Source organism: Stomoxys calcitrans, chromosome 4 (genome assembly GCF_963082655.1).
Source record: "Stomoxys calcitrans chromosome 4, idStoCalc2.1, whole genome shotgun sequence".
Taxonomy (NCBI): Eukaryota; Metazoa; Arthropoda; class Insecta; order Diptera; family Muscidae; genus Stomoxys; species Stomoxys calcitrans.
In genome coordinates, this window is record NC_081555.1 from 80,161,072 (window position 1) to 80,185,874 (window position 24,803).

Genomic DNA, 24,803 nt, shown 5'->3' on the forward strand with positions numbered 1-24,803 from the left:
CTCTAGAGGGAGCAATTCTTATCCGATTTGGCTGAAATTATGCACAAAGACTTCTGCTATGATATCTTACATCCAAACCAGATATGGCCCCAATCATTTTATCTTCGACATACTTTGTAAAAACAAAAATATTTTGATTGATATGCATGCTGCTGCCGCCTGTCGAGGCAGCAGTAAAGGCAAATCCATTGAAACAGCCCTTCACGACCTATGAGCTTGTCGTAAAGGGCTTGCGAGACTAGTAACTACCCTACACATTTCAGGGACACTGGAATCTGTAGGTATGCCTCTATCGACATGTAAGTTAAGTTTTCAGGACCAGGCCCGAAGGACAACGAATGATGGATGGTCACAAAGAGTGGGCCGTAAGCATTCCAAAACTATGTGGCCTCATCTAGACTTGAAGAGGTCTACTGCTTTGCTGTCATTGACAAGAACAGACGTCTCAGTCATTGTGTCCGTCATGACAGGTCACTGCCTAATCCGAAAAGATGCTGACAGACTGAAGGTTGCCAGCAACGTTCTTTGCAAAAGCTGTGAGGACATCGAAGAAGAAGAGACTATAGAACACCTTCTGTGTGTGTGTCCCGCACTAGCAATTAGAAGGAGTTCCACTTTAGGTTCTCATTTCTTTGAGAATCTGTCTGATTTAGCGGATGTTAACATTCGCAAGTTATTGGGCTTTTTAAAGCGATCTGGAGAGTTCAATTGTAGGAACTAGAAGGCATCTTCCTTCTTCTGTTCCGGTGGTATCGCAATGAACAAAAACGTCTAAGTTAGTCTGATGGCAAACTGCCACTTAAACCTAACCTAACCCATCCCAAATATGTTCTGTTTTCCTTAATAGGTAGCCCGGCCGAACTTGTTTTTTTATATTTAAGCCGATGAATAATTCTGTATGATTTTATAATCAAGTAAAATTCGTTTGAATCTATAATGAATGCTAATTTAATCATTAAATGTTCGCATATACGCCAAATGTGTGCTCAGGACAGCTCAGTAATTATCGATTATTGAGTATTTCGATTTCAGGAAAAAAATATAATAAACTCTGAAACATCAAAGATGGTAATACACAGCCAAACTCTCGTTTTATTTGTGTTTTCCTGTCCAAGAAAATGCGAGTAGATTTTTGTCTTCTCTGAATTTCTTCATACGACAGACACTCTGACGTGCAATTGTTAGTACATATGCCATAGTCCGAAATACTCATATCAAGAAATATTTGTACAGATGTGCTGATGTGCAGATCTACAAAGACACCTACTCTATATTCACATATCCATTTACATAGAAGTATATATTTATACTAGAAAACCCTTGGTGTTATTCGCTAACAACTGGGCCAACAAGCCATCGGGGCAACCTGCATCAATGTGTAATTTTTTTTTTGAGCTTCTATATCTTACATATGCTTAAAGGGTATTAAACGCAAACAAGCCATAAGCCAAATATGCCATCTATTTCATATATTGTCAAATTTTCAACAACAGCAACAATAAAGATAACAACTACCGCCACCGCACACCACTTGTCCGATGACACAGATGATCACTGTCATGATGATATTCATTTTCAACATCATCATTATGATGACGATAATGAAAATGTTGGTTATCCTCAGAAGAGACGAAAAAGATAAAATTCTGTTCCGCAGAAATAAACTCTCACATTTTATGAGATTTTACCTTAAATTTCGAACACCAGAAACATTCGAAAACATACACACACGAATTAATATAATAAAAACAATAATTTACCATTTCTCTTGATCTTTTCGGCAGCAAACAGCAAATTCGAAATAACATCACCAGTAGCAAGACTATAAAAACGAAAAAAAAAAAATATTTATAAAACAATTCTCTAGCAACTCACAAATAATCTCTTCACTCTGTTTGGCATTTTCGCCATTTGGGAAAACTTTTCTGTTTTCTTTGCCATTTACTTGTTTTTTCCTCGGTTTCTGCGAATTAAATGTTTGTTATTGCAATGTCCGCGTTAAAGTACCCGCTCTGACCAGGGTTGCAAAAATGTGTGAAATAAAAAAAATGCTAATGATTTTTTATGTTATATTCAAAAATTGATTTATATGCGAGTAAGGAAGAACACGGAGTAGAGTACACCCCAGACCACTGCATTAACAAATGCCAGAGCATACTATAATCAGTATTATGGTGAGTATATGGAAGCTATTTGTGTCTTAATCTGGTCATATTTTGATTTTGCCACCTATTAAGCAATCAAATGGAACCTCCTGCAAGATTTTTGTTTTTGTTTTGGCCATGAATTGGCCCTTAACTTCAGATACTGCTTTCTTATAAGCGCATATCGACTAAAAGATATGTGTGGGAGTTTTATTTAAATCTTATACGATTGAAATAGAATTTTGTAGACATCTTTTGGCTACGAAAGCCATAACAAATAGCGTTCATCGTTATGCAAAAAAATATACGAGTATCTGAAAAACTGAATCAATTTGAATAGCAGCTATGTCAAGCAATATTTCAATATAGTCAATCCTGGAAAAAAGCATTCCAAATTCTAGTTAACAGACGGAAAAACGAACATAGATTTTTAAGACAATGTTTCAGACAAAACAAGTAAAAGCGTGCTAAGGTCGGCCGGGCCGAATCTTATATATGCTCCATGGAGCGCATTTGTCGAGTTCTTTTCTCGATATCTCTTTTTACGCAAACAAGATATAAAAGAAAAGAATTGCTATGCTATTGGATAAATGTCAAGTTATGAGCCGATTCGGACCATAATTAATTTGAATTTTGGAGACCATAGTAGAAGTCGTTGGGTAAAATTTTAGCCGATTTGAATAAGAATTACGCCTTTTAGTGGCTCAAGATGTTTATATGGAAGCTGTATCAGGCCATCGACCGCTTCAGACCGTATTTGTCACGTATGTTGAAAGTTATGGGAAATGCTGTTGTACAAAATTTCAGCCAAATCGGAAAATAATTGCGCCTTCTAGTGGCTCAAGAAATCAAGATCCCAGATTGGTTTATATGGCAGCTATATCAGGTTATGGACCGATTTGAACCATAATTGGCACAGTTATTAAAAGTCATAACAAAACTCGTCATTTCAGCCAAATTGGACAAGAATTGTGCTCTCTAGTGGCTCAAGAAATCAAGATTTAAGATCGGTTTATATGGCAGCTATTCAGGTTATGGACCGATTTAAACCATACTCAGCACAGTTGTTGGAAGACGTCGTGCAAAATTTCAGCCAAATCGGATAGGAATTGCGCCATCTAGTGGCTCAAGAAGTCAAGATCCAAGATTGGTTTATATTACAGCTATACCAGGTTATGGACCGATTTCAAACAAACTTAACACAGTTGTTGGAAGTCATAACAAATCACATCGTTCAAAATTTCAGCCAAATCTGATAAGAATTGCACCCCCTAATGGGGGTGATGCTTGGAAATGTCTTTTCACTACACGCAACATATAAGCTTAAATCGCACCACAATTTTTAAAAAGTAAATATTGAGATAAATTTTTCACATATTATTTTGTATACCCTACACCATAATTGTGGTACAGAGTTTTATTACTTTGTGCATTTGTTTGCACACTAAGAAGAAAACGATCTAGACCCATAGTTTGCTAGCAAAGAGTGTCCAAAACCTTTGTCCTCAAAGAAAGACTTCGGTTACATGCAAGCCCACGCGAGTACACGAGTCCTCAATGTTATGTTGATGCCTATTGCAATTGCAGTTGAACCAGCACATGATGAGCCACCATCAGGACGCCTCCAAGCAATTCAAAAGTGAGAAATATTCGTCTCGTTTTTCTACTCCGTCAAACATAAAAGCTCACATGCAAGAACATGAAACCCGAATTACTTTTGGAAGTTTACGTCGAAAAGTAACCAAACAAGAGCTGGGAAATTATATATTTGCAAATTTCGTACAAAAATTATTTACTGACAACTTTAAGTGTTATTTTAGCATATGTTCGAATTTAACCAAAATCCCCCACAATATTCTACTTAAGGGGCTTAATGTCAAAGGAAGAAATATCCCACATCAAATTTAACTATGAGTCTCCAAAAAAATTAAACCTGTAATTACAATATAATTCTCATAAGTACCGCCAAAAATATATGTATAAAAACAACTATTTTAAATTTTGGTATATTTCGTATTTTTCTGAATTCACATAGTGTCCTCAAAATCTTCACTTACAGAGTATGATCTCAATGAAAGAAAAGTTCGAAATCGAATTTCACTAGAGGTACCCTAAGAAACGAAGTCTGTAGGTGTTACACATATTAGTAAAATATAAATGAGAATATGGTGGTACTAATACATGCATCATTATTTTTAGTTTTTTGAAACTTTATAGATTATTTTGTAGCTTTTACAAAAACTAAGTCCCTATTGGCTCCCCGGTATCAGAGGTGGTAGCGTGCTCGCATTGCCAATAAGGGGATCGTGGGTTTGATTTCCACCAGAGGCCTTGGTCTGTCGCTCCTGTGGTATCACAATGGAATATGTTATGACTTTAAACTGCCAAGCCCAGTGTGGTCCAAATAGGACAATAACCTTATATATCTAGGTGCTCAAAATCTCACCTTCAGAGATAAGCTTTATGAGATAACTCACCAATTCGAACCATGCTTGACATACAGTTGCATGTCATAATAACCCAAAATACAAAGTTTTAAAAATATATAGTTGCGAGACCTAAACAAAGGCTGATTCGTCTCACTAAAAACTTATATACATACATTGTTATTTCAAGTTCAGCCAAAATCTCCGACAATATTAATGTTAAAATGTTATAAAATAATATTTCTCGCAGTATTGTCAGTAATATTGCCCAATGGACTGTAAACCTAAAGTGAAAGGATTACAAGTTATCGTAAGCCGAATATTGAGAAAAATGGTCAGAAGGTGAAGCTTCTCCCTCTTTAAAAAAGTTTTTTAATTGAAATTAATATTGGAAAACACAATTTTTTTGCTGCTTTTCGCTGTTCTACTGTTGACGTTCTTTTCTCAGCTTAGATTTTTTTTAATTTTGCAAATGGCAAAACTTAGTGAAAATTTCCATAGAAAAAAAAAAATAACAATCGATATTTAGCCAAAAAATTAGATATCGATAGTACCATAGATATTTTGCCAGCTCTACACAGTCAGCTGGGTTAATACAGTCATGTATTAACGTGTATTTGCGTTATTTAGGTAAGCATTTTTCTGAGTGCAGCAAGCATTTTTGACTTAAAGAAGTTTTAAAGTTTTGAGAGCTTCCTTAGACGATGTTCAAAAAAGTGTTATTGGAACCAAAATTAAATTGATATGAAAATGTGGCAAATTTATGATGAAGTTCAACGGTGAAGAGATATTTTAACCACTTACTATAAAAGTAGTACTTCCCCAACAAAACAAATTTGTTTGTCGCAAAAATTTTCCAAACGTGCTATTTTTTATTTATTCATTTCACTTCATGCAATGCGAAGCCATCAGGTCTATAAATAATCACACAATATGCATAAGACGTACATTTTCTAACCACACTGCGTGTGGCAACCCTGATATTTTGCCTATTTTTCATTTGAACTCGCATAATACTCTCAATGTGTTTTTGCCCCAAGAAGCCACACACAGGAGAAAAAACCGAAAAATCAAAAAACAAAAAAATTTTTTTCGAACATTTTGCAGAAAATTGTGTCGTTTTGTCTATGGCCACATCGAGCTGAACAGAATTTTTTAGCTGAAATATTGTCTCAGTTATTGCGGTGAATTCTTAAATAACGGTTCGTTTTTATCTTTTGAGTAAAACTTTTGTGCGCCCCCTAGGGTCTCTATATGTGTGTATGTAATAGGGCAACAACTACAAAGTTTATTTTATTTTAATACAGCAAAGAAAATATTATAATTACTGCAAAAAAATAGCGCGTGATAAGAATATTTTGAAAATTTTTGTTAAAAATGAAAACCACGAATGATATTTGTTGCGGTAAAAGTGCGTTGTCAAAGGTGTGTGCGCGTGTTTGTGTAAATGTTAGCGTGTGTGTGGAAAGCTATAGAAAAACCCCATTTCAAATTTGCCACCTCAAGTAAAGGAATGAGGAAATTCTTCTAGAACTTCTTTGAACCAAGCAGCCGCCAGTAGGCTATTACGTCATCAGATTTTATTGTGATCACATACCTGAGTTTATAGACGTCGTTAAAACAGACACAAACGAATGCGCAACCACATATCAAAACATCATTTGCTATTTGTTTCGACATTTAAATTTGCAAAAAAAAAAAATAATTTAAAATTATTTTTAAAAATTTTCACATATATATTTTCTTTAGGACCGCTTGAATTTTTCGTTCAATAACTAACGCAAAAGTACAAACATGTCGATTCTGTATCGATTGAGAAATTCGCATTCAAACGTGATTCCGTTGTCGGGTTGTATTTAACAAATGATCATTTAAACAACACAAATGTTAACTGTCACCATAAATAAATTTTATCAGATTGGCTTCTGATTTTATTGAGTGCGAGACAACGAACGTATTAAGAATCTTCCTTATCATGTGATGCAAAATTATTTTTATTCAAAGATTACCAAGTTAAAAGCCCCACACAAGTGGCATTTACACACATGCCCTTAAATACGTTTTTGATTGTTGGAATAACCAAGTGATCTCCAGCAAGTTTGTCAATAGCAAGTTTGTATAGTAACAGTAGAAGAGAAATGCAAAGTAGACCATGATGCATTCAGGATATAATTTTAAAACCTCATTGTGTCGCAAGATCACACAATCGTGATTGATTGGGATTATATTCAAAACACTATTACACATATTATTAGGAAGATTTTCCAAAAAAAATATTCACGGTGAATTTCGTTAAATCTAGAAAAATCAACTCATTCCATAATATTTTCAAAAAAAAACTGCAATAAATAAAAATTTGTTTGTCGTTGCCGTTAAGTAATAATCTTGGACTAAAATCTAACAAGCAGATCTTTTAAAACCCTACACCATAGATTATGTACGTCCAAAGTAGCTGGGAGCAAATGTACATTTGAGACGAAATTTCGGATATCTCGTGTTTTGCAACCAGATTTCCCATACATTTTCAGTGTGAAATCTACTTAATTAATGAGATTTGCAGAAGGAAGATATTCCTTCTCGAGAAGGAAGATATTCCTTATTGACCAATGTAGCATGCTTGGATACCGAGGGTTCCCTCAGATCCTTAATCCATCCTTGAAAGATTTAGAGAATGTTATCCCAATCTTTCAACCACCGACTGGAAGTTTGGATGAGGCTGATGGTGACCGGAGGCATGCAGTATTCGTTATAAACTCCGGCTGTCTCGCAGACCTCAAAAAGTCTGAAGGAGTTGTATTCTATGGATTCAACAAGTTGAAACTAAAGGTCTATAGAGGCGGTGGGGTTGGCGAATCAGGAGACGACTCGACAGTTGTTGCTGAACACTTGCCTGAGGAACTATCGACCACACCGCTAAAGTCTGGCGGACTACAGGAGACTGAAAATCCTCCTGCCTAACCACTCGAGACAGGAGGGGAAAGCATCGAAACGGGACCCGACATGCCCTGTGTGGGTGCGTCATCCGGTTGGACTGGGCTTAAGGTTCGCGCCAGCGGGGAACAACGGAACTCGAAAAGTACTTCGAGAGCAGCAGCTGGTGAAGCATCTAAGGAGGAATCGTCCACACCGCAAAAGTCCACTGTCATGAGGAAGAGTGGTTCCACGGTTTTCCCACCTGCCCTTGGATGCGTACGAAAGCTCATCATGACAATATCTAACGAATCCAGGCGATCTCAGAAAACGAGGCTAACACAACAGTGGCGGAAGTTCTGAATCCTAACTACGGTCCTGTTTCTGCAGATAAATCTCCATCATTGTAAGGCCGCTTCGGCGGTACTAAAGATCCTTCTGATGGCAGGAGAATTTGATGTGGTTCTTATCCAGGAACCATGGATGTGTGGAGTAGTGGTTCGTGGACTAGGAATTCCGGGATTTAAACTACTCAAGGGTACGGGGAATGGGAGACACAGAGCCTGTATTCTTGCAAAGAGTAGTCTAAATGTTTTTCTTCTTCCATCGCAAAGCACTGAAGATTTAGTAGTAGCCAGCCTTGAAATAAATAAGTCTCATTACTGGCTGGCTTCCCTATATATGGCACACGATTCAAAGATGCCGCCTTCAAACCTTAATTTGCTGGTTGAAGCCGCTTCTGTATGGAAGAAGAGCCTCATTGTAGGAAGTGATACCAAGTGACATCCAAACTTTCCCATATCTGGTGATAAGTTTGGATGTCAACGAACGAATATATAGTTGCAATTTGGAGATTTGTAATAAAGGGGATAAATCCACCTTTATTACAGGTAGGAGGTACTAGATATTACCTTTGTATCGGAAGATTTAAGTACAAGAATATGCGACTGGGAAATGTTGGATGATCACAGTTATATTAGTGATCATCGCTATATTACAATAGTTTCAGCCTTGGAGAAAATACTACAGAAGTGGTCCCTCGGCTAAACAGAAGAAAGGTGGATTGGAATTAATTTCGGTACATGTTCTCGTGCCAAGTCAAGGGGCAAACAGCGACTGCCATGGTGGACACCAGAGCTGGTTGGTCTAAAGAAGGACTGCAGAAAACCTTTCAACAGAACGAAAGCCACAAGAGCATCATACGATTGAGACATTTCTAAGGCTGAGCAAAGAAAATTTAAGAGCGAGCTCTAGACAAATTCTGGGTAGGATTTTGCAGTTCCGTGGAGGATACATCTGAGGCCTCTAGGGTAATGAAGATTCAAATGCGACACTGCCTTTATTTTGAATACCGGTTATTATTGGTAGTTTTGGGCAGCATTTTTTCTCAAAATCTGACAATTTCTTATTGAAATTTTTAAATTCAATAATTCAATTAAAATTCTCAACTAATATGCTGAACACAATATAAATGCAGATCACAATAAAAGCACTGTCAAAAACATCCCTGCTGCCAAATGCAAATCACTTGAATCGCTGAGTAAACGGGTTTTGGATAATCTCAAAGCAAGTGAATTTGGGCTCTAGTGCAAACGTGGTTTTAAAAAAAGTCTGTACTTATTGATTTTCAAAATATTTAACTGAACCAATTTAAAGGCGTTTCAGAAGACATTGCAGTAGTTAGGGAAGAAATAATAAGGCAACGCTTCGAGAAGATCATGTGATTGAGGTTGCTATGGTCCTTTAAGCAAATTCATGTACACAAGAGTCCCAAAAACAAAAAGTTAAAGGTAGCCCGTGCCGACAGGACATCTAATGTTGCATACATACATACATAGTAATATGCAAATGGGGGCTGGTCTGCATCATATTTGATTCTGGTCCCGAGAACTTTTTTACAAGTGACAGTTTCAGCGAAATCGAACAACAAATCCGATTTTAACGGGATTAAATTGGAAGATCGGCCTATGTGGCAGCTATATGTAAATACAGTCTGATTTGGTAGAATGACGGGAGGCTTAATGCAAGTCACTGTTTTAAACTCCAGAGAAATCGGATAATTAATGTGGCTTTTATGGTCCTAAGACCCTTAATCGGCAGATCAGTCTATTTGGCGGCTATATCTGAATAAACACCGATCTGAACCATATCTGAGTTGGATAAGCCTCCCGACTTTAATCAACTCACTATTTTAACTTTGAACGAAATCACATAATAATTGAGGATTTTAGGGGATTAAGACCCTAAATAAGAAGATCGGTCTATATGGCAACTATATCTAAATGTAGTTCGATCTGAACCATATTTGTGTTGGATATCGGTAGGCTTATAGCAACTCACTGTTTCAAGTAACACCTTTTAAAGGCTCCCTTAATGAGCAGATCGCTCTATATGGCAGATATATCTGAATAAACACCAATCTGAACCACATTTGATTTTTATATCGGGAGGCTTTAATTATAATTGCGGCTTTTATGGGCTTAAGACCCTAAATCGGCATATCGATCTACAATATATAGCAGATATATGTAAATATGGTCCAATACGGCCCATATTTGGTTTGAATATCGTTGCACCGGAGGCCACCGTAGCGCAGAGGTTAGCATGTCCGCCTATAACGCTGAACGCGTGGGTTCGAATCCTGGCGAGACTATCAGAAAAAAACTTTCAACGGTGGTTTTCCCCTCCTAATGCTGGCAATATTTGTGAGGTGCAATGCCATGTAAAACTTCTCTCCATAGAGGTGTCGCACTGCGGCACGCCGTTCGGACTCGGCTATAAAAGGGAGGCCCCTTATCATTGAGCTTAAAACTTGAATCGGACTGCACTCATTGATATGTGGGCGTGATTACAAGTGAGGAACAAACTGAAGTACAGATGGCCAGACGGACAGACATACGGACATCGTTAATTTGTCTTAGAATTTTACGACGATAATATAAATATATATTTTTTAGGGTCGGAAATTGATATGTCGATGTGTTGCAAAGGGAATGACTAAGTGAATATACCCCCTATTCTATGGAGGGGGGTATAAAAAGGAAAGATGAAGAGTAAACCTATGTCCATCTGTCTACCCGTCTCTTTGTCTGACTATCTGTCCATGTAATTTTGTGTGCAAACATAAATGAAATCTTCAAATTTAGAACATGTGCACACTATTTCCAATCCTATGGGGCTATGTTCTTGTTCACATACACAATAATGTGCAACAGTGTGTGTATTTGCTTACCACTGATCTAAAGCCATAGCAAGTGCAATTATAATCAAGTGATCGTTTTGTAAGTTTTATATTCCACTGACTTTCGAAAATCAGCTTTGCCCAACCCCACATAAAATAATTTTCTTGTCTTTTCACGAGAGTGAATCCTTGAACATACATTTTACTTAAAAAAAAACTCATATTTGTTATTTGTCTGCTACCAAGTCGTTAAATTTTTTGAAAATATTTTGAAAAATATTTCCCATAAATATATCTTAGATACGTTTACACAAAACATTGCTAAAACCGCCCAAGCTGTTTCTAGTAAAAAATTTATATTAGTTTAGCATATAAACATGCTAATGGATAAAAAAATGAAATCATTTTCAAAAAAATGTTTCAAAACACAAATTATTGGATAACCTCTAAAATAAAATGAATTTAAGTCCTTATCGTCGCACAAGTTTCCAATAAGTCACAGGAGACAACATACACACACACACGCTCGTCTAAAAACAAGCGCACTATTAGAAACTACGCCAAATATCAATTTTTGTGGTCGTCGACGGCAACGGGTCACACTTTTAACCAATGCATAAAAGTAAATTTTCAGCCAATTAAAAATTAATGTCCACAATTTCATTAACAGCAAAACTTGTCGAAAAAAAAACGAAATTCAAAAGACGACCTTCAAAAATCCAAAAATTCTAACTCAAAAACAAGAACAACAAGAAGCAAAGAATTAAAAGCATAACAAGTAGCAAACTAAATGAAATGGAAATTTAAAAATCTAATCAAATATTTTATAAATATTACCCCAAAGTGAAAGAAAACATCCAAAATATTGCATAATTTTATTTTCGAGGTGAAAACAAAAACACGCTCACCTACAGTAAAACAAAATTCAAAAAGCAACCGAAATATTTAAATTAATAAAAATATTTTAATATTTTCAACAATCGTGAGAAAAATTCTCAAATATAATAAATTACACGGCAGAAAACGTGAATGAATATTGGTCATTGCCATTAGTGAGGAGATAGCGGCAGAGGCGGGCCCATCACCTTTAGTGAATGAAGGAATAGTGAAAATCGTGCATCATTCAGTTAGTCCGGTTAGTCGTTCCGTGGCGTTCGTTGGCCTAACAGCCAACCTGCTGAGGTTGACAACGCGCCTATTCCAACGTCAATTCATGTCGTTCATTACACCTCCCGGAATTTGTGAGATTCTTCGTAGCTCTAAATATAAACAAGTGCGAACATAATTATTTTCAAATTTATTGTAACATTATTTCTAGTGCAACAACAAGTTTTACAAATTGTAAATCCCCAAAGAATAAGAAACGCGAAACCAAAAAGAATATCGGCAAGAAGACAAGTTGTTACGCTACAGTGGCACCTCCAAGTGCGAAGAATGCAGCAGCCGAAGAAAACAAGCAGACAAGCAGAAGAAGAACAACAGAAAAACATGTTTAAAAATAAATTATGAAACAAAGTGCATAACAGAAATATTTCAAATATTTGTTTACCCATAGAAAAATAGAATTTGAAAAATAACAAAAACACAAAAAAAACTAAAAAAAATACTTTAGAAAATTTCCCTACTAAAAATAAACAAGAAAACATTTGACACAACTCAATCATGCCTTTATACAGTGATTCCTCCAACTATTTTTATAGTGGGGGTAGTACCCCCCTATTTTCCCCCTACTACCCAGGCTCGAGTAGTAGCCTCACAACTTCCACCTACAGTCCCTACACTTCCACCTACAACCGTACCCTACCGGGCTCTTATGTGGTGCCCATAACACCATCACGCTCACCTTCTTACTCAACACATGCACTTTCCTCAACTTCGCGTTATCAGCCCAAATTGAGCACCATTACCGAATCCTCACCTCTGATGAGTGTATCGCGGCACACAACTCTGATGCCATTGACGCGCATCAACTCACCCAAGTACACCAGTTACTCGAGCAGCAGCACTCCAATTCACACTCCCAAATACACACCACCGAAGCCGATTTTGATTAATACCGCCGATATCGATGTGTCGGCAAATCGTTATCGCAAGCGCAAGGAGGAAGCCATGAAAGCTGTTCAGCGGGAGCATGAATTGCAAATGGCCAATTTGACAAATGCATTGACAAATCGCGAATCTCAGGATGAGGAGAAAAAGCCCCAACAAACGAATTTGTATGACCCTCAAGCGGACAGAGGGGAGTTGGAAGGCCCTCAAAGAAATCGTTCTACCATTAAACGCAATCGGGCCGTTGTACGTTTGTCCACAATACGTTCTCGCAGCAAAGATCGTAATCGTCAAAAATTCGAAAATCTTTACACAGACGATGAGCCAGATGGTAAAAAGGCAAAAGAACCATCCACTGCAGCAACAGGTGAGCAATTCACTGACAGCAAATTACCAAATCTTACAGATGATTTGACCCCGAATCCCTTGGAGGAGGTGATTCTGGAATTGGACCCCAAAGACAATAGTGTTAGAAGATTAAGTATACCCCAATGCCCCACTTTCCATGATATCTGTGAAGATATCTCCTCCGATAAAATCGATGATGATCTCAATGCAGGGGCCCTGCGTCGTCGAGCTTCCATTATACAAATCCAAGAACAACAGTTACTCAATCAATTGCAAAAATCCCCTTCAGGTTCATTGCAAACCATTCATCTGGAGCGACGCGATAGCCACGACAGCTCGGATGGTTCTATGGCGCCGCAAACGGCACTCAAAAGACACTCGAAACGTCTCTCCAAGAAAGGTAATAAAATACGACACAGAATTACAGCCATAGTTGAAGTTGAAAATGATCCTTCGGCATTTTTAGTCCTGGAGAGAAATGAGAAACAACAAAAATCACCAAAGTTCACGGTTAATGTTGAGAGCGTGGAGGAGCATCACGAAATACACAAAGTATTCAAATTGCCCAAAAAGAAGAGTGTTAAAAAGTCCTCGGCAGCGGCGAAAAACAAAGAACCCCATCAATTGCCAGAGGGATTTATGACACCTTTGCCAAAGCCCCAAACCTCTCCCAAAAAGAAAATGGTGGAGAAAAAACCCACATATGAAACAAAGGCGGAGATTTTTACCTTCGATGAGGCGACTGTTGAGGCAGCCAAAGTTCAAGAAGAAGCCTTAAAGGAGGATGTAAATGTTATGAAATCCCCAACAGAGGAGGAAATAAAAACTCCCAAAGAGAATTTGAAAAAGTCTGTGGAAGAAGAAATCAAAACTCCCAGTAAAATCTCAAAAATCGGCACAAAGAAAGAAGAATCACCAACAAAGGGTATTTCTAAACCAACAAAAGCAAAATCGGATTCACCAAAAACTCCTAAATCTCTTGTCATTAATAAGGATACCTTAGATGAACACCACAAGGAAGTAACACCTTCGGCTGCAAAAATAACAGAGTCTAAAGATGATTCAGCTGAACAATTCAACTCCTTCACTATAAAACTTAAAACTCCCAAGAAACCTGTATCTAAAGAGGAAACTTTAACTGAGCCTTCATTTTCAAGGCCTGATGAAAATGAACCCAAGTCTACAGCCAAGACTTTAAAACACTCGCAATCCTTAGACAGTGGACCCAAGCCTGCAACTGGCCAGAAGACTTTGGAAAAATCCAACTCAATTACGGTGGAGTTAGAAACTCCAGCCACTCCAAAAACGCCTCTACAAGAAAAATCCAAAATTTCCGAACCTTTGAAAACTTCCCAATCGTTGGGAAATGTCTCTGCCAAACCAGGTAGCGCCAAAACCTTGGAAAAGTCGAACTCCATAAATGTGGAATTGAAAACGTCTGCCCCATCTACTTCCAAGACACCACAAACTCCTCTTCAGGAAACTATACCCGAAGAGCCTTTAGTGGCCACTCCCAAACCCATACGTAAGGTCATGAAGAAATCCGATAGTGGTGAAGATTTTTGGGCTCAAATTGGTACACGTGAAACTCTCTACATGGATAAAAGAAAACACGAACTTCTGGACTCCTTGTGGCAGAAAAGGGAAGATTTCTTGGAATCTACCACCAGTGATGCGGTTAAAAATTTGGAAGAAATCAAAACTGCAGTTTCTGAGCAAAAGGTGGAAGCCCTAAAGCAAGCCGAAGAGGCAGAACGATCTTCCAAGTCCACAGTAGAACGTTCCAACTCCAATGACTCTGCCTTGAATAAGGAAGATCTAAAGAAAATTGAAAATAAATTGGAGAAAACTACAGCTGGTGTGAAAAAAGAACCCAAAGAGGCTGAAAAGAAAGACGCCTCAGCTGTAAGCAAATTGAAAGACGAGGAGAAGAAAGAAGTCAAGAAAATATCCCCCATCAAAAAGAATGTAACATCCCCTAAGCCCTTAGATAGTCCAAAACCCCCGGGAACACCAATTGCAAAGAAACGTCTTAATTTGGGAGAGGCTAACAAAGAATCGCCACAAATTAACAAAATAATGACTGCAAACTCCAGTGGCAGTCCAAAGTCTCCGGAGACGCCAGTTGAAAAGAAGCCTATTAATTTGGATTCACCCCTTAATAACAAATTGGCCCTTGATAAAAACGAACCAAAATCGCTATCATCAGCAGCCAAACTCGCAGAAGCTAAAATTCCATATTCCCTTGACTCCAAGGAAGTAAAAATATCTGCCACACTCGCCACTGAGGCAAAGGCAAAGACTTCAGCTGGCGCAATTACGACAACCACTACTACGACGCCGACAAAAATATACGGGCACCCAGCCAAGTCACCTGAACGGCAAGAGCCAGAAGAGTCAACGGCGAAACAGACAACACAAGCCAAAGGCAATTACAAAAACAACAACAAACAAGAGAAGGCATTAGACATTAATAAAACATTAGCATCACCAACAACGGCAACGGCAACGACAACGACAAAAACAAATGACCAACAACAGTTGCCAGAAACTGAATTATTGGCAAAGCCACTTACTGCGACCAAAGACAATAACATCAACAACAACAAAATTACTGTGAAATCGTCAGCAGAAGCTCTCCCAACGCCGGGCATCACCACAAAACAACCGGAAACCAAAGCTGTGACAGCGGAACTAAAAACTAACGCCGCTCTCACCACACCAACAGACTCAGAGGCAAAGCCCACGAAAAAGAAAACGCCCACCAAAACAAAAGCCCCCACACCACCCAAGACAAAGGCAAAACAATCGCCCAAAAATGTCATCAACGCCGATCAATTTATCGCAAAGGCACCTGCAAAGGCATCAAATGCATCACCGCCGGCAAAACAAACCAAAACAACAACGGCAGCAGCCTCCGGATCTCCCACTACCAAAAAGACCCCCGATGCCAAAAAGAAAACTACAAACAGCGCGGCGAACGTCGCTGCAACCACTTCGCCAAAAAAGTCGTCGGCTGCGGCAGCAACCACAACCACAACTACAGGCATCGCCTCACGCTCTGGGCACGAAGAAATTCGCAAAGAAATTGGCAACAAAACAACGAACGGCTCCGAAGATGTTGTCAACAACAACGATGTCCACCACCACCAGGCTGGCGGCACATGCGGCGGTAATCTATCAAAGTTCGCCACAGTATCGAATTTGGCACAGTGTTTACAGGACGTTGACGCAGATCTAGACGATTATATAGCATCGTCCGCGGAAAACAGTGAAGGCGAAACCTATACAGACGACAGTGATTTTGATTATTCCAGTATAGACGGTTGGGATAAATTCACACCAAGCATGAAAAAGAAAATTAAGCAACGTCACCGTAAGGAAAAACAGGCCGAACAGGCCCGTTTCGATCCGCACAAGAAAGTTAAAATTGACACAACGCGTAAATTGTATGTGAAAGAAGAGGCACCGCGTTACCCACTTGTCGCCACACCGCGTCCCCTGTGGAAGCGCGATAAAGTCGTGTATCCCGTCGATGATTCCGATGACAGTGATGAAAGTGAGGAAAGCGGCTCCACCGAGGAGACCGAAGAGAGTGACGAATGCAGCACCTCCGAAGAGTACGAGGATGAATTGAATCCTGCGGCAGCTTCAGGTGCAGTCGGTGGTGATCCAAATATAATACGCATGAGTACCTGCAGCAATGATTCTGGTTTTGAGGGTGGCACAGCACCTTCAAGTCCGAAAAAAATGCTTGGTAAGTTGATGTTACCAAAAAAAATATTTTATCCTTGAATAGAGAACAGGGCAAATAGTGATCACTTTGGTTCAATGAAACGGCCTGCCAACAAAATTTTTTTTTAAATTCTTTTGTCCTTGAACTTAGCACACTGAAATTTTTTATCACTTTTCTTTCCTTTACCAACGAGTGGATTTTTTGTGCAATTAAAAGTCTTCAACAGTTGTCATAGAAATTGCTAAAAGTCCCATTTTGTCCTTGAACTAAGTATCACACAAATGATGACCAAACTTTTCTCTTCCCCATGCGTGGGTTTTTCATTTGACTGAAGGGTTTAAGCTGTAAGCAAAACAATTGCCAGCAAATGTTCGTTTGTATTTTTTAAATGCGTTGTTTATTTATTAAACTGTCTAAAATGTTTTTCATTGGTGTTAATTCGTCGCCAACACATATACATAGAGTTTTTTATTTTGATATATAAAAGCAGATGTACATATGTACGTTCTATGATCAACGCCTTCGTAAATTTTTTTTTATTTTCATAATGATTAGAATACACGTTTAATACACTACAGTGGAAAAATTGGCAATAACGATTAATGGAGCATTTTGGAAAATAAAGAGGTCGTCATACACTGGAAAATGTAGAACAGGTGAAAGCTGGAAATTGATTCGTAAATGTGTTTAAATTCATGCTCTTGTCTAATTTTAGTTGGGTTACACCACATAATCCGCGCTATTGTTGCATTTTTTTTAATTGATGTAGGTGGTTGGGGATTGCCATATCGGTTCAAACTTGGTTATAGCTCCCCTATAAATCGATCTCCAGACTTGGCTTTGAGCCCCTGGAAACCGCAATTCTTATCCAATTTGGCTGAAATCTTGCTCCGAGTGTTTCGTTATGACTACCAACAATCTAAATCGAATAACAATTTCAATTTTTGCCTGGAAGATTTTGGTATATAGTAGAAATTTTTATCAGAATCCATGGTATCTGAGACATGACATCACCACTTTTCTTGTTATAAGGATCTTTACTAAATACACACCACAATGTTAAGGTAGCCTTCTTCATATTCTCAGCACAAGTTCTTTAGTGAATACCCCCAATCATAGTCTGGGGTTCATCCGTATTGAAATCTTCGAACCTTCTACTACCAGTGATATTGTTGTTGTTGTTGTAGCAGTTTGTTGTGTTCTATCTTTCGTCTGTTGAGTGTCAAGACCCAGGAACTCTATGACTAAGATGGGGTTCGTTCACAGGGATCTGGGTCTGAGTCGAGTGGGTCTGACTGGGCAGTTAAACAGATGAAATGTATCGTGCGGTCCCTGGTTATAATCGGGACATACATCTTGCACGTCGGCATCAATCCTTGCTCTGTAGGAGTTGAGGCGGATGTATCTGCCGGAACGTAATTGAGCCAGAACTACTCTAGTTTGCCGGGGGTGGTCAATTTCTTCAGGTGCAATGGAAGGCGGTCATGCTCCAAGGACTACATTCACCCGGTAGCCATTTACCGCATCTGCTACCGTGTCTGCATGAAAGTTGTCTAGACCTGATTGATATGCCGCTTGATCTAGAGGTTCTCTCTTGTAACGCTGAACCTCACGTTTTAGATCATGTAGATCTCAGTGTACGTACCAGTGATATTGTAGTTTCAATCGGCTCTATCAGGTATACTGGTAGAGTATGTTTAATCAAATAGGGGCTCTGATAATTCGAAACACACGTTGTCTGGGATATGAAGCAATGTATAAAGCATTACACAGTTTTCGTCTGCTTCACTAAAGAGACCAACGCCAGAATTATTGATATGTGCTCTTATGACTACCATATGGTATTGATAATAAACCTACACCATTTGGTAGCAAAAACAAAGCGTTTATAAACGTTTGATATTGAATAGAACAATACCGACAAAATTGCTCGTTTTATGGGCTGAATACCCTTTATCAGGAGATAGGTCTATATGGCAGCTATATCCAAATATGGTGTGATCTGATCGAACAAAAGCAGTAGGGGTCAACCAAACCTCACTGCAACAAATGTTATCGAAATCTATTGAATAATGCTCCTTTTATAGGCTCAATACTCTATAGCTATATCTAAATATGGTTCGATTTAGACCTCACTGGACAAAGGAGATTAGATGTGTGTCTAAACTCACAGTTTCAACTTTCATTTGAATCGGGTCATAGGCGCAATACCTTATTTAGGGAGATCGGTGTATATGACGACTATATTCAAATATGATCCGATCTGACCACATTCGACAAGAGGGTGTAGAGGCAAATTTCATCGAAATCGGGTAATAAATGCAGCTTTTATAACCTTAACAACCTATATCGGGAGGTTGGGTGATCGATCTATATAGCAGCTATATGCATATATAGTCCGACCTAAACCACATTTTACAGGTAGAATCTACAAAAACTCATTGCGACAAATTTCAGCGAAATCGGATGAATAATGCACAATTTATTGCCTCAAGACAAGTCCGAAGATCGGTCTTTATAGCGGCTATATATTGGGTTGGCCAAAAAGTAATTGCGGATTTTTTAAAAGAAAGTAGATGCATTTTTAATAAAACTTAGAATAAACTTTAATCAAATATACTTTTTTTACACTTTTTTTCTAAAGCAAGCTAAAAGTCACAGCTGATAACTGACAGAAGAAAGAATGCAATTACAGAGTCACAAGCTATGAAAAAATTTGTCAACGCCGACTATATGAAAAATCCGCAATTACTTTTTGGGCAACCCAATATAATTATCAAAAATGATAACAAAATATATTAAATTTCAATTACCAAAATATCTGGAAAATTATATATACCCAAATATTGTAAAAACCCAAAAAAGGTATTTATTGGGTATATTTATCGGGTAAAATCCCATTATCTTACATATAACCGATTACTTTTTGGTACCCCAGATGGAGCAATTGATTATGAGTTACCCGATGGCTTCAACTATAGCCTGATATAATAAAAACAAGTAGGGGGCGAATTTGACCATAAACTTTTATAGCTCCCATATAAAGTTCTCTCTCGATTTTACTTTTTGAGCACAAACAGGAAGCAATTCTTATCCAAGTAACTAAAATAGTCCATGTAATTAATTGCTTGACCTCCAATGGTATTGTTATACCCACCACCATAGGATGGGAAGTACACTAATCTAGTCGCTCCGGTTGTTGAACTTCGATATATTGTTCCCCACAAAGTATAAATATTCTTGATCGTCTTGACATTATCTAGTCCGCCATCTTCTCCGTAGAGCGAATTAAGATATGCGCTCGAAATTCTGCACAGATACTTCTTGCTGATGAAGGTCATTGGCGTTGCGAATAAGCCATATAGATTTAGATTTGGATATAGCTCCGATAACCTACTTTTTTGATCGAATTTCACATGTAGGGTTTCTTTATGTATTCCAACATCCGTTATAAAGTTTGGTCCAAATCAGTATATTACCTGATATACCTTCATATAAACCGATCTTTCGACTTGAGATCGGTCTTTAATCTGATTTGGCTCCCATTTAAACCAATTTCCCAAATAGTCTTCTTAAATTTTTGGCTGATTTCTAAATTTTGCACATTACGTACACATTTGCCCTTCAACAAAGATTATTTATGTAAATTTTTAGTAGTATCCTTGACACGTTTAACACGTTTCGTTTGTTTAGTTTGTGCCTATGTAGAGAAACACTACAAGGAACTTGACAAATGCTATCCACGGTGGCGGGTATATAAGTTTCGGGCCGAACTTACCACATATTTACTTGTTTATTAGCAACAACAATGATCGTAACACTTTGCTTAGCCACGATGTTCTGAAATATGATGTGTGGAAATACAATCAGGGCATCAGAGGGCGTCGCACAGTGACGCCCCGGTGGGCAAAAATGCAAAAATCGAAAATGAAAATTTTTATGAAATTTTTTACTAATCTTTTAAATTTGAGGTGCTCCTCAACTAATCGATGTTTTTATACGAAGGCTTTTTAACAAAAGAATGCTACATATTTTTTCCCAAAAATTAATTTTTTTGTTTATCTAAGTAACATTTAGTTTTTTTTATTGAAGTACCAAAATAGAATAAGATCTTAAGGAGGACATAACTGAGAGCTCATTTGTCAACGACAGGTGTCACAGACATGAATATATGGTTAATACCGTTAGTTTTACATAAGAGCCAAATAAAGCAATAACTGCCAAAATTGAAATTTTCAGCAGAGAGTATTGAAAAAGCGCCGACTTGAGCCGCCCTATTTCTTTTTCAGTGTTCTTCAGTGAAGTGTCCTAAATCATAAAAGCAAAATTTCAGCTGTAAAAACTAGCACCAACTCAATATTTTGAACTATTTTGTAAAAAAAAAGATTTTTAGGCCCCTTTTTGATATGCTAGAGTCCCAATTCTTGGGATTCTAGCGTGTCAAAATATTCAACAAAAATGTTTGCGGGAAAATTCTAATATAGTCCCATGAATACACCAAAAGCCAAAACTTAACATAAATACCGGAAATCTGTAAAACGGAAACTGAAACGGATAGAATCATATGTTAAAGCAAACGAGTTCTATAGGCTTAAGAACTCAAATCAAAAGATTGGCTTATATGGGAGCGATATCAGGTTATATAACGATTTGGACCATACTTGGCGGAATATCGGATAATAATTGCGTCCTCTTCAGGCTCAAGAAGTTAAATCGGGAGATTGGTTTATATGGGAGCTAGATTATAAACCGATTTAGACCATCCTTGTGGTAGTTGTTTAATTGCGACCTCTGAAGGGTCAAGAAGTTAAATCGGGAGACTGGTTTATATGTGAGCTATATCAGGTTAAAGACCGATTTGTGCCATACTCCACTTTTTTCTATAGTTCCATCAAATATACCTCTGTGTACAATTTTAGAGCTCTATGTTAACTCTAACAATTTTTGTCCAACGAACACTCTAAGAAGCAACACTATACATCGCCTCCAATGCTGTTCTCATTTACTATCTTCTGTAACCGACTGAGTATTGAACAGAAGGTGAATTTTTGAAAAGCCGTCAACCAAAACAAAACGTCATATAGCATTTCATATCCCACGGCATTTCTGTGCATATGTGAGGATTTTCATGTGAAAATACACAGAGTGGTTGTGATATACAGATTAACTGTCTTTTGGATGAAGAGTAATTGTTTTTTGAACTGCCGTCCACCAAAACACTACACCATAAATCGGGGATTGGCTTGACGAAAGTCTGCAATTTTTTTATGGCTAAAATATTCAAAGAAAACATTTTCTCAAAATTCTTCAGAGTGAGATTTCCGGAGACCTCTTTTAGTGTGCCGTTGCAATAGATGGTTTCTGTATTTGACTGTAGGCCCCAAAAAACAACGCCCCAAATTAAAAAAGAAAGTAGACCTCAAATTTGGGATGCCTTTCCAGAAAAATTACCCTCAAACAAATAGAGCCCAAAGTATGCAAAAGCAATCTCACAAATATAATTACAATTTGTGTCCTACTATTAAACCAGGGCCAAAGTTCGTCATAGAATATGGGGTGCATTTTCATAACATAATTTCACACCAAAAAGACCTAAAGTGTGCAAAATCAGCCCCAGGTATTTTTTGTTGTGTACATTTGGGGTGTAAAATAGTTTTAAATTTTTTATTGTGGCAAAAAGTGTAGCTGGAATATATAATTTAGTAGAATTGCACCATTTTTAAAAAAATTTCCCCTTTTTAAAATTGAAAAAAAAAATTGACGACTATAAGAAATATTTTCAAGCATCGGTTGATTTTTTAACATATTTTTAACTCTTATTGCAGAATTGCCGTTGCCGAAAATACTTGAAAAAATTGCTCAATTTTTATAAAATATGTTTATTTTGGAAGATGTCCGAAAGAACCCTGAAAAATCACGCGGTTTTTTTTAAATATTTTTTACTTTTTTTGGATATGCTTAAAAGCGCCGCAGGCGAATTTTTATTGTGGAATCGTTACAAAGTGCAGTCGATTAATATTTTGAAATTCGCGCGACTTTTTTAAAATGTTTGTTTTGTTATGCTTTAAGTTCTTGTAAACATTTAGTTGTATGTTAAAAATTCAATTTCACCTTTGACAAAAAAAAAATTTTTTTTTAACTTTTTGTTACAAAATTACTATGTTTGCCTGTTAGGACGAGGATCATTTTTCTAATGTTGTTAACTTCTTTTTCGAAATGAGCCAAATGATCGAATTTTTTTATGTAATGGAAAAATCATTTGGCGCATTTCGCCCCCTTGGTAGGTAAGCGGGTCATCATCATTTAAGTGTGGGCAAGTTTAAAGATCGTATATTGATAGATTGCATTTATTTCGAAAAAATTTTATTGGCTTCAGACCCCTTATCGGCAGATCGGTCTATATGGTAGCTATATCTAAATATAGTCCGACCTGAACCATATTTAGGTCAGTTGTTGGGAAGCCTTAAACTACTAACTGTTTCAAATTTATGCAAAATCGGATGAAAAATTAAGTTTTTATGGGCATTAGACCCTTTATCGGTCTATATAGCAGCCATATCCAAATACGGTCCGATTTGGTCTATTCAAGAACTTAACCAGCGTTCATTAAAAAGACGTATCTGTGCCATATTTGAACTTAATATCTCAATTCTCTAGAGTAATTACAATAGACGAATGGACAGACACACGGACATCGTTAAATCGTCTTAGAATTTTACGCCTATCCGAAATATATATACTTTGTAGGGTCGAAAATTGATATTTCGATGTGTTGTAAACGGAATGACTAAATGAATATACCCCCTATACAACGGTGGTGGGCATAAAAACAGTTAACTCAAAAATTAATTTTAAACGATTTCATAGTCTTGATATAATTGAAAAAAATACAACTGAATTTTTATACCCTCCACCATAGGATGGTAAGCCAAGCAGTTTCTGGAGCTCGATAAAAAACACGTCTTCTCCCGGCAAAAATACTCAAATACTCCAATTACAGACTAAAATTTTTTAACAAAACTTTTCTTGATGAAAATGAGGTTATCTTTCAGTTAGATGGAGGTGAAGATATGTCCTGGTCTACTTTATATAATTACCTTAGAGAAGCCCTTAAATACAGAGATTTATTGATAAATGAATTTAATTATTAATTTTAACGTAAATTTTTAAACTCAATTTTCCAGCAGACGGTTTAAGAAAAACCATGCTGAATATTCTTTATAGATAATAAATAAAACATATAGTATTATATATTTTTATAACGTTTAATAAAATAAAATAAAGAATGAATACATACATACATACACATAGGATGGGGGTGCACTAATTTCGTCATTCTGTTTGTAACACCTCGAAATATGTTTCTGAGACCAGGAATATATATACTTTATGCATATATATTCCTGATCGTCATGTCATTTTATGTCGATCTAGCCATGTCCGTCCGTCTGTCTGTCGAAAGCACGCTAACTTTCGAAAGGGCAAAGCTAGCCGCGTGAAATTTTCCACAAATACTTTTTATTAGTATAGGTCGGTTGGGATTGTAAATGGGCCAAATCGGTCCATGTTTTGATATAGCTGCCATATAAACCGATCTTGGGTCTTGACTTCTTGAGCCTCTAGAGGGCGTTATTCTAGTCCGATTTAACTGAAATTTTGCACGTAGTGTTTAGGTATCACTTCCAACAACTGTGTTAAGTATGATTCAAATCGGTTTATAATCTGGTATAGCTGTCATATAAACCGATCTGGGATGACTTCTTGAGCCAATAGAGCGCGCAATTCTAATTCGATTTGGCTGAATAAGCAGCATAATTTAGACATTTATTTGGGCTCACATGCTTTGAATGGCCCGTTTTTGTGGCAAACGAGTCGTTTTTCCCTTATACATGGAAATGGAAAAACGAGTCGTTTTCAGAGCATTATAAAGGGAAAACGAGTCGTTTGCCCAAAACAGCTTTGAACATAGTATTAAGTCCACTTTTCATATAGCGTATCAATTGAAATCG

The 24,803-nt window shown here is 37.4% G+C and overlaps 1 protein-coding gene across 4 annotated transcripts in view; it reads left to right on the forward strand.

Annotated features, from left to right (window-relative positions):
- Nucleotides 1-24,803, forward strand: part of LOC106088906 (putative protein kinase C delta type homolog) — a 171,712-nt gene that overhangs the window by 97,575 nt on the left and 49,334 nt on the right. The window contains exons 1-3 of one of the 4 annotated variants that reach the window (XM_013254618.2): nt 5,733-5,830; nt 11,332-13,458; nt 13,525-16,815. The exons of 1 other annotated variant lie outside the window; for it this stretch is intronic. In XM_013254618.2, the coding sequence (XP_013110072.2) occupies nt 12,324-13,458; nt 13,525-16,815 (4,426 nt within the window). In that variant the 5' untranslated portion in view covers nt 5,733-5,830; nt 11,332-12,323. Of the gene's footprint in view, nt 1-5,726; nt 5,831-11,331; nt 16,816-24,803 lie in introns of those variants that run through there. 2 more of the 4 variants (XM_013254616.2, XM_013254617.2) reach the window with 2 other exon arrangements.